General features: G+C 40.8%; 1 protein-coding gene across 4 annotated transcripts in view; it reads left to right on the top strand.

Moving 5' to 3' along the window:
- LOC147659273 (membrane-spanning 4-domains subfamily A member 4A-like) overlaps positions 1-14633 on the top strand; it is a 328181-nt gene that overhangs the window by 294244 nt on the left and 19304 nt on the right. For all 4 annotated transcript variants that reach the window (XM_086951839.1, XM_086951838.1, XM_086951837.1 and 1 more), the window contains one exon: positions 867-992. In XM_086951839.1, coding sequence (XP_086807965.1) covers positions 867-992 — 126 coding nt within the window. The remainder of the gene's footprint in view (positions 1-866; positions 993-14633) is intronic.

The following is a 14633-nucleotide window of genomic DNA, read 5'->3' on the forward strand; positions in this document are numbered from 1 at the left end:
CTGAAACACAGAAGAGAATTTGTTCTCTGTGGACTGGTGCCTCCCCAAAAATGTTATTACTACAGGTATACAGGACAGCACGTTACGTAAATTGTAACTTAAGACCACAAGACCACAAGTATATAAACTCATCAGTGTGACAGGATATTTCACTATATATGGGATACCCTATTTATATGTATTTGCCCAGTTTAGTCAGTAACATAAAAATGTACTATATATCATTTAATCAGGGGTTTGTGCCATCTAGTAAGATATGGATCATTTTTGTTGCCTCCTAGCGCTGGAGGACTGTGTGCAACAAAGGGCTAATGCAGGCACCTTTGTGCCATGTTGCATGGGTGGCTGCATTACAGGCAGGATTGCTTTTATTCAAGAAGGATCACCTTCCTGCCAAAACAATAACTAAAGGCATATTCCTGACGAGGAGAAATAAATATATGTCTCCTCATTACACCTCACTTCTGAAGGAGTAGCATTTTGATGCATTCCCAGGGTTTACAAGTCTTTGTAAATCTGAGAATACACCCTTGGGTGGCTGCATGGGAATGCCCATCCCCCACCCAAGCTGACATGTAACTCAACGGAGCGCAAGCCACTGCTTTGAGTTACATTTGTTTACAAAGTTACGCAATGCTACACAAATCAGGCTTCGAGGGGCTTTGAAAATATTGCTGAAGCCTTTGCATTGTCCTTGAGCGGACCTGGGTGACGCAAAGACAACCCAAAGGCTTCATAAATACAAGACCAGATGCTTTTCATGTGTGGAAAAAAACATCCCACTAACATGGGGTATGATACCCAAAGGTGATGTGAGTACATTTGTGTTTTTTCTGGCTTGAGTCTAATTTTCTATTACATTTCAGGGTATCCGACAAGGCATTGTTTCCGTGATGCTTATTCTCACAGCACTGGAGTTCTGCCTGGCAATTTCCACCTCAGTCTTTGGATGCAAGTCAGTCTGTTGCTCTGGCAACACAGTAGAAACTCAGGTAACAAGTATCCTCTGATGATACAATCTCAACTTTCTAAATATTCATAAATGTTTTGTCAGTTTCCCATATAAAAATGTCCAAAGAAAAGCATGTCTTTTCTATTGACTCCAAAGGTACTTCTTTTAAATGTTAAAAAGATCATTATTACTATACGTCCGGTCTTTTCGTTGTTGAGTGAGAGCAGAACATATGTGGGGCAGAGAGTGAAAGAGCCAGGCCTTCAGTTTTGGTTGTAGGATTGGTAGTCGTAGACAATCCTGTGGTTTTGGACAGCATTAGTGAGATTAGGTTTATGGTCTAAGATTCCTCGGCCACTCATTCTAAAATAGCATCATTTTGTAGTTCTAAGCAGTTGTTCTGATATTATCGATAGAAGGAATTCAGGGCCAGATGTATGACTCTCAGTATTTGCGACTAGATATCAGCACTTTTTTGCGACTTGCAAATTGCGAGTCTCAAACACTGATGTCCAACAGTGTCTGTGACACCGCTTGTGATTCCCAAATGGGTCGCAAAGGAACTGCCTCATTAATATTTATGAGGCAAGTCGCATTTTGGGATCCATTGGGAATGGCCAGAACTCACAAGGATGTTGACCTGCTGGGGTCAGCAGACCACCATGTCTGGGACTGCTTTTTTAATAAAGTAGTTTTTTTTTTTTGGTTGGAATGCAGCCTGTTTTCATCAAAGGAAATTGGGATGCATTTAAAAGTGAGACCACTGCTTACTCTTAAAACATTTTCACTGCCAATCACAAAGTGGAAGGGGTCCCCTGGGGACCCCTTCCTGTTTGCGACTGGCTTATCACTAATTTGAAATTGGTGGTATATGCAATTGTTTTGCGACCAAATTTCTAGTTGCAAAACAGTCTTACATCCCCCTGCGACTCGCTATTAGGAAGGGATGCTCTTTTCAAGGCTCTCCCTAGTAGCGATTTGCTAAGCCTATAGGTTTGCTACATGCTATAAACCTTTTTAGAAATCACAAACAGTCCGATTTCCTGTTTGCTACTGCTAAAAACGGTCGTACATCTGGTCTTTGGGGCTTCAAGTGTGGAGCAAGAAAAGATAGTCCTATGGCTCACACACAAGTACTTTAAAATCTTTCTGGTAAACTGTGAGCCGGAGAGGTTTGGAAATGACAGGTGTTAAGTGCTGCTGTCTGCACGCATTTACTAGCAGTTGGGGTTGGGCAGTGCTGTTGCCTCAAGCTGTTTGTCCAGCAGACCTTTGCCTTAACCAGGTTTACTGGGTGCTGACACTCACTAGGAAAAGCCAGGTCAGGTGTCACTGGATGTATGACGGTACAACGCGTACCGTCACAACGCATCCTTTAGCACGCATCCCTTGCAACGCAAGTCGTTACCACGACTTGCGTTGGGGGTGCGTATTTCGAATAGTATAATTTACTATTCTAACACCAGTCCCCGTGGACCCTAGGGAAGGTGTTGGGATAGTAAATTAACTATTTTTAAACCTTTAGCGCCCTCCAGCGCAAGTCGTGGTAACGACTTGCGTTGTAAGGGATGCGTGCTAAAGGTACTGCGTTGTGAAAACATTGTGGTAAACGATGTTTACCGGTGTCACTGAACCTGGTAATTGTGTATCTATTAACAGCATATATCTTGTGATCAGGCTGAGCTGTATCCCCAACAACCTTGTAATCGGGGGTCACAGTATTGTTTCATTCAACATTTCTTTGTTGGATTATTCAGTCAAAATCATTTACAGCTGGTAACACAGATTCACAAACGCAAGTTGTTTTTATTGGTCAATATGTTTTTACTGAGGTTGACATTGGCGCATGTTAGCGTTCTGTTGCTTGACAGCTATGACCCAGATTAACTAAACTCCTGCATCAGAGTGAAGTGATACAAAGTTGTTTACCGTATATACTTTCCAGTGCAAAAAGTGTTTAATTCTGGAAACGTTCCCATTTCTCAGCATCACTTTGCATGCCATTGTATTGCTTTGCATCAAGAGAGCATTACTGGGCTGGTACGTGGGCAGATCAGCTTAAACGCCCATGGTTTTGATGCAAAGCCCGATCTACCTTTATGGAACTGGATACATCATGATATAGTTTAATGCCCAAATACCTGAACATTGCCACCTCTCACTGAAGTGGAGAATCAGGAGAACAATCAGATTGTAATTCATTGGATGTTCAAATTTGAAGCAGGCAAGGTGTACTCTGGTGGACTTGTAGGCCTGACAGGTCACCACATTTAAGTATTTGAATCCATCCCTAATATATGTGAGTGCATCTGTAACTTAAATAGGTGCCTAATAAGCATACAAATATATTGAATATGTATAACCATTTTTATTTTTTATTTTATTTTATATTCTTATATAGCGCAGGACTCGACCCCTGAAGGGGTATCTCCGCACTTGTGCTACTGCTTAGGGATGCCCAATCAGGATTATAGACTGTGATGTGCTTAGGAAATTGAGATTAAGTATGTTTTAAGGGATTTCCTAAAGATCTGAAATTGATATTTTGTCTCAGTGAGAGAGGGAGTGAGTTCCAGAGTGTTGGGCCCTTATAGGACAGGGCTCAACCTCCCTGCCTAGCCCTCTTAATCCTGGGGACCTGGAGCAGCAATTGGTTGCTCGAACGCAGGGAACGATCAGAGTATAGAGGTTGATTTTTTCAACCAGGTATGTAGGGCCTGAACCAAAGAGGCACTTGTGTATTATACAGCAAACTTTAAACTTAACCCGTTGCCGAACAGGCAACCAGTGCAGTTTAGCCAGCAGGTGACGTGAGGTGGACCTGGGCAGAGCGTTAAGGACCAATCTTGCCGCGGTGTTCTGGGCCACTTGTAGTCTATTAAGTTGTTCCTCTTTGGCCGAGATGAGAAGGCCATTACAGTAGTCCAACCTACTGACTACAAGAGTCTGGACAAGTGTCTTTCTGTGGCTGTCGGGCAGGAATGGGAATACACGCCTTAAGAGTCTGATAACACGGAAGCAGGATCCAGTTACCTGATTAACATGTTCTTTAAGCAATAATGCCTGATCTAACCGCACACCAAGGTTCTTTACTATCTGCTTAGGACTTGGTACTGGTCCTAGGTCCAGGGGCCACCATTCTGGAGACCACAGGAGAGGGGCCTCCCCGAACAACATAACCTCCGTTTTGCCTACGTTCCATTGGAGGCAGTTTAAGGCCATCCAATCAGATACCGCCCTCATACCATCAGCAAAAGATTTTTTTATTGCAGGTGTGAGGGACTGAAAGGGGAACAGAAGCTGGGTGTCGTCGGCATACGACACCGGGGTGAACCCATATACTCTCAGCCAAGGGGGCCACATACACATTAAAAAGTGTAGGGCTTAGACATGAGCCTTGTGGCACTCCCTTGGTGAGCTCCCTAGAGATGGAATGAAGGGAGCCCAATCTGTCACCTTGTGACCAGCCTGAGAGAAAACTCTCCAACCAGGACAAGGCAGCGCCTCCTATACCCACCTCCCTTTGATGGCCGAGAAGAATCTCATGTGACACTGTGTCAAAGGCAGCGGATAAATCTAACAGCACCAGAATCATGGAGCCCCCTCCATCTAGTTCCGTCCTGATGTTATCGGTCACGGAGAGGAGGGCGGATTCGGTGCTGTGATTAGGTCTAAACCCAGATTGTGAAAAGTCCAGACCTTCCGCTGCCTCGATGTATTTAAACAAATGGGTGTTCACATGTTTCTCTGTCATCTTGCTAAGGTATGGCAGGAGGGAGATGGGTCGGAGGTTAGAGAGGTCTGTCCATGGCAGCGCTGTGTTCTTCCGAATGGGATTCACCACCGCTTTCTTCTACTCCAGAGGCACCTGTCCCTCCTTGAGGGAGAGATTTATTACAGATTGAATCTCAGGTCCAAGCAGAGTGCTCAAGGAGGCAACCATTTTAGCGGGCAGAAAGTCATCAGGGGACCCCGTTTTAATATAACTGATCAGAGAGGCAAAGTCAGAGTCATTGACTGCGGGAATATCATTAGTGAGTTGTCATCATGTATGGATATTTGAGTGGGGATGGAGGTATTATTCCTTTGACTGGAGGCCTTCGTGATTTTGTCATAGATCATCTCTATTTTGTTCTCAAAAAATAGAGAGATATCATCACAGAGAGACTGAGAAAAGTCATCAGGACTCTCACAAGCGATCGGTTTTACAAAGGCATGTAAGATTTTATACAGTTCTTTGGAAGAATTGCCAGCCTCAGCAAGCTGCTGGGCAAGACAGTTCTTCCTTGCCAGTCTAATGTTTTTATAATAGCTGGACTGAGAATCTAAGTGTGCTTTCTTACTTTCCTCAGTACGTGTTTCCTCCAGATTTTCTTTAATTTCCTGCACCCCTGTTTCTCTGTTCTAAGAGACTCTGTGTACCACACCTCTTGCTTGGAGGTGGGGTATTGCTTATGTAACTTCAGAGGGGCCAACACATTAATTGCCTCTACGAGGGAGTTGTTAAACTTAGATAAAGCGAGCTCCACATTATCTGTTTCTGAAAAGGTGGGTTTCTTCCACAACCCTCTCTAGCTCTTCTGCTGTTACTTTGTGCCACTATCGGCGCCAAATCGGCTGAAGAGGGATGATAACCATCAAGTCTTATCATTCTGGTGCTCCCTCCCTGTGCATTATCATATTCAACAGCTTCATCACTATGCCAAAGAAGAAAGGAAAGGGGGGCATCTCTGATGAGTTCCTCTCTGCAGCTGGCAGGAGTCAGAGTCTGTTGACTTCTCAATTGGTTCAGTAGAACAAAAATACGTTATTCTTGCCATAGGCCATTAAAGTAGCGCATAAACAAGTAAAAATACACTACATTGTTTTGTAGGCAGAGCAACAAGCTTGCATCAGAAGTTATATAAAATGCACATCCTAGCCCACAATCTGCCTTATAAACCACTCTATAGCAGAGGTTATAATTTCAGCCCTATCTTCTTGCGTAAAAAACTGACTGCGAGTAAATACCTACTGAGAGAGAAGATTATATGGGGTGCTGTATCACTTTTAAGTACCCTCAGGGCTTCCTCAAATTTTCTGTAGCCCAAGCTCTTACATAATGGATGAATCCATTTTCTCGTTTATGTATTATAGGCAGTACAAAAGAATAAAATATGCATATTGTTTTCTACCTGATCTAAAGTGCATAAGGTGCAGCTCTCCATCTCATGAATAGGCATTTGAAAGTATAGGATCTAATTTGAAGATATCTATAGTGACATTTTATATACAATATCTTCACCAAATAAGGTTGAATTTCATCTAGGAAATCTTCAAAAGTGGAAACTGGCTTCATAGTAAGAAATCCAGTTGTTAATAGACCTGAATTTGGATTGCGGTAATGAGAATTTGCCACATATTCCCAGTACACTGACTTAAGATGTTTCTTTGAGCTGGCTTGTAATGATTGTGGCTCACTTCAGTATAGGGGTAGGGCAAGTTCTGGGGTTCCCATAATAATCTGGAATTTATTATTATGTCCAAATATTTAAAGTTGTTCACATGCTCCAATTCCACCCCCCCCTCATTCTCACATTTTTCTTGAATGACCTATTCACAGTCATATATTTTGTCTAACTTATATTGATTTTGAATCCCTTCTTTGTGCAGTAGGTATGGAAACTGTCAAGTTGGAGTCCTTTAGGTGTCTGGGAAAACAAGATGATAGTGTCTGTAAAATGAAAGGTAGGGGCTGGGATACCGCAGATCTTAGGGGACCGATGGCCGCATTGTTTTAATTTGTCCAAGACAACATTAATATAGAGCGAGAACAGGGTTGGTGCCATCACACAGCCCTGTCTCACTACCCTCCTAATAGGGATATGTTCTGTAAGTTTACCTTGTTGACCTCAACGTACCCTGGCAAAATTATGCTAGTGTAGCCTAATTATCTGGGTTTGAATCTCTTCTGGGACACCCAGGGTTGTCCACAGTAGTTCTCTTGGGACGTAATCGAATGCCGCCTGTAGATCTATGAATGCTATGTAAATATGTCTCCCCTTAAGCTTTGTATATTTTAATAGCATGTACATGAGTATAAAAGCATGTTCAGTGGTACCGGTACGAGACCTGAATCCTTGAAAGGGTGAAAGTATATTATACTAGCAGCCCGTCCCGACGTTATCCGGGTATGAATTGCTGCCGGCCAGTAGTATATTGTTTCGTAGGATTTCGTTTTGATAGCATTTCTTATCTGTGACAGGCCTGTGAAACGCTCCGATTCACAGTGCACTGCTGATGCACTTAAGAGTGCACGTTCAGTAGTGTGTGAACTCGAGTTTCCCTACTTTATTTTCCTTGCAATATTATATAGCGCGAACTCGACAACATGGCATGAGCACAATTTACATTACAGAAGAACACACTGATTTGTGGTAGGGACGGGGAGACAAAGCGATTTGCCTGGAATCACAGGATGTTGAGCTGATGCCGAGATTCTAACGTAGCTCCCCATCTCTAAAGTTCGCAATTCTAGAACTTGTGGTGGGAGGTGTGTCTAAAAGTGTATGTCGGTGCTGGGCAGAGAGACCTGTGCATTTTTCCAATTGGTGGTGAAAAAATATGAGTATGTTGCTGGAGATGTGGGCCGCCGTGCCACCAATGTACTTACGGCGGAGGGTAAACACCCATTATTCCGCAAATTTCTTTCCGCATACCATCACTCTGCATACTTTCATTACGAAAGTACCATGACTCCGCAATGCCATTATAACGCATGGCATTACATTTTATATGCTTTTACCACGCATACATTTACAACGAAATTCGTTGTAAATGCATAAATGGTAAAAGCATGTTTTTTAAAAATGTTTGGATAAGGCAAGTATGGGTATAGGGGTATATGTTTTGGGGTACTGAAGTATATGTTTTGGGGTGTTTGGCTATTTGAATGGTTCAGATATAGTTTTGGGTTATGGGGTACAGGGGTATTTGTAGGGTTCAGGGCTAGGTTTGGGTTTTGGGGTATAGGGGTATTTTTAGGGTTCAGGGGTAGGTTTGGGTTTTGGGGTACAGGGGTATTTTAAGGGTTCAGAGCTAGGTTTGGGTTTTGGGGTACAGGGGTATTTTTAGGGTTCCAGGCTAGGTTTGGGTTTTGGGATACAGGGGTATTTTAGGGTTCTGGGCTAGGTTTGGGTTTTGGGGTACAGGGGTATTTTTAGGGTTCAGAGGTAGGTTTGGGTTTTGTGGTACAGGGGTATTTTAAGGGTTATGGGCTCGGTTTTGGGTTTTGGGGTACAGGGGTATTTTAGGGTTCAGGGGTAGGTTTGGGTTTTGGGGTACAGGGGTATTTTTAGGGTTCAGGGGTATGTTTGGGTTTTGAGGTACAGGGGTATTTATAAGGTTCAGGGCTAGGTTTTGGTTTTGGGGTACAGGGGTATTTATAGGGTTCGGGGCTAGGTTTTGGTTTTGGGGTACAGGGGTATTTTTAGGGTTTAGGGATAGGTTGGGTTTTTGGGAACAGGGTAGATTTATAGGGTTAAGATGGGTTAGTGTTTAAGGGTGTAGGGGTATTTTATAGAGTAAGGGTGGGTTATGATTATCAGGTGCAGGGGTATTTAAAGTAGGGGTGGGCGGAATTGGCGCGAACTTGGTACAATAAATCCGCAATATTTCGTTCCGTCAGATTTCCAATTATTAAAACAGAAACCTCATATATTCAAGGTAAAATAACAAGTATTTCTACATGCTAAAATGCATATAGTCATTTCACAAAAGTGAAATTAGCTTCCAGCAAGCAGTGAGAGAGGTGATGAATTTGAGATCAAGCCCCGGCAAACCATTGTGGGAAGTGAATATTATAGTATCCAAATAATTCTACAAAGAGCTGCAGTTCACCTCGTTCTCCCCTGTTGTCCCCAAGAGGCAAATGCAATAGCATTTAAAATATTATATATCAAGCTGCAGTTCACCTCGCCGTCCCTAGATGTCCCTGATAGGCAAATGCAATAGCATTTAAAATATTATACATCAAGCTGCAGTTCACCTCGTCGTCCCAAGATGTCCCTGATGAGTAAAATTCAAAAACATTGAAACCCTTTCATGAATGCTAAAAATTATGCTAAGCTTATCCCATAATGCTTTGCAGGGCCTTTTAGTTGTATTTTTGCTCATAACTGTGCTTGGGGTGGTTCTAAGAGAATGGGACCTCCACTGAATTACTATTTAAAGGGAGCAGGAATGTATAGAACCTGGGAAGAAAAAACAACACTCGTGACGGAATGCCCCCAGCGATTGTCACGCCCCCAGCACACACCCACAGCACAATGCAGACACGCCCACAAGGGACTACTTTGCTGGCACGGTTCTTTTACATTTTAAATGTATATGGTGGACGTCTGCATAGCCTATGTCCTTCTGCTGCAAATGCCCTTTCCAACACTGTATTGGGTGTTGTGATTGGTGCTATGGTTCCCGAGTTTACCTGGCCAAAAGGAGCAAGTTCTCTCTTTATAATAGTAGTATAGATGGATTCTACAAAGAGCTGCAGTTCACCTCATCATCCCCAGTTGTCCGCGATGAGGCAAATGCAATAGCATTTAAAATATTATACATCAAACTGCAGTTCACCTCGTGGTCCCTAGATCTCCCTGATGAGGCAAATGCAACCAGCATTTAAAATATTACACATCAACATGCAGTTCACCTCGTCGTCCCTAGATGTCCCTGATGAGGCAAATGCAATAGCATTTAAAATATTATACATCAAGGTGCAGTTTACCTCGTCGTCCCAAGATGTCCCTGATGAGTAAAATTCAAAAATATTGAAACACTTTCATGAATGCTAAACATGATGCTAATCTTATCCCATAACGCTTTGCAGGGCCTTTTAGTTGTATTTTTGCCCATAACTGTGCTTGGGGTGGTTCTAAGAGAATGGGACCTCCACTGAAATACTATTTAAAGGGAGCAGGAATGTATAGAACCTGGGAAGAAAAAACAACACTTGTGACGGAATGATCCTAGCGATTGCCACGCCCCCAGCACACACCCACAGCACAATGCAGACACGCCCACAAGGGACTACTTTGCTGGCACGGTTCTTTTACCTTTTAAATGTATATGGTGTGCGTCTTCATAGCCTATGTCCTTCTTCTGCAACTGCCCTTTCCAACGCTGTATTGGGTGTTGTGATTGGTGCTGTGGTTCCCGAGTTTACCCGCCTCAAAGGTTCAAAGTTCTTCCTTTATAATAGTAGTATAGATAAGTATAGATCAACCTGCAGTTCACCTCGCCGTCCCTAGATGTCCCTGATGAGTAAAATTCAAAAACATTGAATCCCTTTCATGAATGCTAAAAATTATGCTAAGCTTCTCCCATAATGCTTTGCAGGGCCTTTAAGTTGTATTTTTGCCCATAACTGTGCTTGGGGTGGTTCTAAGAGAATGGGACCTCCACTGAATTACTATTTAAAGGGAGCAGGAATGTATAGAACCTGGGAAGAAAAAACAACACTCGTGACGGAATGCCCCCAGCGATTGTCACGCCCCCAGCACACACCCACAGCACAATGCAGACACGCCCACAGGGACTACTTTGCTGGCACGGTTCTTTTACATTTTAAATGTATATGGTGGGCGTCTGCATAGCCTATGTCCTTCTGCTGCAACTGCCCTTTCCAACGCTGTATTGGGTGTTGTGATTGGTGCTGTGGTTCCCGAGTTTACCTGGCCAAAAGGTGCAAGTTCTCTCTTTATAATAGTAGTATAGATTCACGGATCCAGTCATTCAATCTATCCAGAATTTGGCGGGCATTCATTTTTTGCATCAGTTCTATAAGGCTTATTGGCCTATAATTCCCAAGCTCACACTTATTTCCTTTTTTGTGGATTAGTACTATTTCAGACCTATTCCACATTGGAGGGACCCATGCCCCAGATGCAACTGCATTGCTTACTATATTCGCATAGGGGATCCATACTTCCTTGGTCAACCCAGGCGCTTTTCCTAGTTTTGTTTCCCGAATAGCCCGCTCTGTATCTGGCAAGCTAAAGTAGAATACCTGTTCATCATTTCTGTCATTTCTGATATCCAGAGATATTTGTTCATCATGCTGTAGGTGGGCGGAGGCTGCGTAAAGATTAGTAAAGTGCCTGGGTCAACATAGTGCTACATGTGGGAGACTAGATCCTTATTTTCATGGGCTACTATTTTCCACAATAAAACGGAATCCTTTGATTTAGCTGCTTGTAGTAGATTGCACTAATGTGTATCCTCACATGGGTTTTGTGCATTCAGTCATTCTTTTTTGTAACTGGCTCTTACTTCTCTAACCAAAAGTGTGTTCCACCTCTTAAAACTATTAAGGAGAAATGTTTTTTCTTCTTTGCATTTGTCTGAATAGGATCACTGAAATAATATCTACAGCCAAAATATCGAGTTGCCATAATATCGATGCCAAAATATCGAGGGACATAATATCGACTTTCTATCTTTACTAAGGTAAGTACAAAAATATTGATTTTAAAATATCGAGTGTTAAAAATATAGACTGTCAAAATATCGTTTTTTTAATGTCTTTAAAATAAGTTAAAACTATTATAATATTAAATATATTTAATATAAACATAGTTAAAATTATTAAATAAATGTAACATTATTACATAATTAATGTAACTTTAAAAATTAATAATAATAATACATATATATATATATATTTAAATACATGTTATTAATAAAACATATAGATTATATTTACCATAGCATAGCAAAAGGTTTAAATTAAATGTAACCACTCCAGTGGGTGCTACATTAAAGAGATCGTTGGATAGCGTAGGGGTAAAAATTACTATTCGCACTCCAAAGAGTGCAACAGTAGGGAAAGCGCTGGATAGCGTAGGGGTAAAAATTACTATTCCCACTCCAGTGGGTGCTACAGTAGGGAAAGCGTTGGATAGTGTAGGGGTAAAAATTACTATTTCCACTCCAGTGGGTGCTACAGTATGGAAAGCGTTGGATAGCGTAGGGGTAAAAATTACTATTCCCACTCCAGTGGGTGCAACAGTAGGGAAAGCGTTGGATAGCGTAGGGGTAAAAATTACTATTCCCACTCCAGTGGGTGCTACAGTAGGGAAAGCGTTGGATAGCGTAGAGGTAAAAATTACTATTCCCACTCCAGTGGGTGCTACAGTAGGGAAAGCGTTGGATAGCGTAGAGGTAAAAATTACTATTCCCACTCCAGTGGGTGCAACAGTAGGGAAAGCGTTGGATAGCGTAGGGGTAAAAATTATTATTCCCACTCCAGTGGGTGCTACAGTAGGGAAAGCGTTGGATAGCGTAGGGGTAAAAATTACTATTCCCACTCCAGTGGGTGCAACAGTAGGGAAAGCGTTGGATAGCGTAGGGGTAAAAATTACTATTCCCACTCCAGTGGGTGCTACAGTAGGGAAAGCGTTGGATAGCGTAGGGGTAAAAATTACTATTCTAACTCCAGTGGGTGCAACAGTAGGGAAAGCGTTGGATAGCGTAGGGGTGAAAATTACTATTCCCAATTAATTATTTTAAATTAATTACCAATTATATTTTAATTATATTACTTCCCACCCTATTCCCCTATAAACACACAACCCGCAACAGAAAATAAATTACAAAAATTTAATTATTTATCAATTATTCATTTTTAATTAATTACCAATTATATTTGCATTAATTACCAATTATTATTTAATTAACAATTAGATTAAATTTACATAATTAATTAATTATAATTAAATTACTTCCCACCCTATTCCCCTGTAAACACACAACCCGCTACAGAAAATCAATTACTAAAAATTAATTATTTATCAATTATTCATTTTAAATTAATTAACAATTATGTTATTATTTAATTAACAATTAGATTAAATTTACATAATTACTTATTTATACTTAAATTACTTCCCACCCTATTCCCCTATAAACCCACAACCCGCTACAGATTTATATTACACAAATATTATTAAATATTAATACCTTACCTTATTTTCGATATTTTTGTTGTCTATATTTTATCTAGTCTATATTATGTCTAGTCTATATTTTTGATTCGATATTTTGGCAATTTTAGTCGATATTTTTTTGTCTATATTTTGTCTAGTCTACATTTTGTCCAGTCTATATTTTTTACTCGATATTTTTTCCAATCGATATTTTGGAATGGATATTATGTCTGTTTACCGTCTGAATACCATGGGTTAAATGGGTCTATTCTCCTTGATTCTTGGTCTTAGCTCTGAAATAAGATTTTAATGGATGGTAGTAACCAAGGCTGGTGTAGAGCTGCTTTTGTACAATTCCTCAAGTTCCTCAGAATTTTTTTTGTAGATGTTAGTCAATTTAATTCAATAATAACTTTATTCGGTAGTTTAAAAAACACCATAAAAAACACCATAAAAGTTCACAATAAGCAAATTACAAAGTTTACAAGGATTAAAACCAGTTAAAAATACAGTTGTTAAAAAGCGGTTAAAAGAAGACGTCTCAGTTTATATATTTTTCAGTCGTACCATAACGTACAGTTTTCCATTTATCTAGCAATCTTTCGTTTAAGCAGGGCTTATATATAGTACATAATCAAAGGTTTGCACGATGACGGATAAAAAATTTAAGAAAACATACAATTGCTTTGGCATAATTTTCATTTTCAAGATACTGAAGTGCCAGGTATGCAGGACGACACTGTCGGAGCCCCCAGATTTTCAAAATGGGCAGTATCCAGCGTTTGCGCGGTTCAATAAAAAATTTACAAAATAGCATTATATGTATGTTTGTTTGTGGGGACACCGAGTCACACGGACACATGGAAAGTGTAGATGACCAAACATTTTAAATTGGGAATGCGACCAGTAGATGAAATATGTCAAATCTAAAACAGGTAAGCAGCATTTTTTCATATTGCGTTAAGCTAAACATCAAATAGGGTTCAACGGAAAACACAGTCTGCGCTAATAAAGAGTGTTGAACAGATGGTTTATGAATCTCAGATAGTAATCGTAGCTGGCGCAAGTGTACAAGACACTCTTTTTTTAGGTCCTTCTTGGAGATTTCATTTATCGTAGACGGATGGTCAAAAAACTTCCTATAGCCCAAATCTGTTAGTAGAACTTTGACATAACATAGCCATTTGATTTTCCTACACCGATCAAGTGTCAAAATATCTTGAATGATCGCTCTAGTTAGTTGACATTGTTCGGTGACCCATATTCGTCGCCACAACATTACTGGTTGTAATTTTATAATATCTGCTATGTAATCAGTACCCAGCTCTGTGTGACAGGCATACGTGGAACAGCATTTAGGTACCGCAAGCAGGTATCTCAAAAAGGAATTCTCAACTTTTTGTATTGAGTCCACATTCGCAAAGCCCCATATCCCCGCCCCCTATGTGGCCGTGCTTACACATTTCGCATTATATATTTTTAACAATTCTTTTGGTGGTCGCTGCCCCAGTCTTTGTGAAAACATTTTTAACTAAACTGTCTCTCGCAAGAAAGAAAGTTTCCTTGCATTAATAGCTGGGTTCCATTTAAATTTTTCATCTATAACAATCCCTAGATAGGGGTAGGTTGTAGTCCTGTCCAATGGTTCACCTTGTACAAACAATCTTCGATTTTTTATTTTTTTTTTCCCCGCGTGCATAGTATATGTTTTCTTTGCATTT

This window comes from Lissotriton vulgaris, unplaced genomic scaffold (assembly GCF_964263255.1).
Source record: "Lissotriton vulgaris unplaced genomic scaffold, aLisVul1.2 SCAFFOLD_435, whole genome shotgun sequence".
NCBI classification, from domain to species: Eukaryota; Metazoa; Chordata; class Amphibia; order Caudata; family Salamandridae; genus Lissotriton; species Lissotriton vulgaris.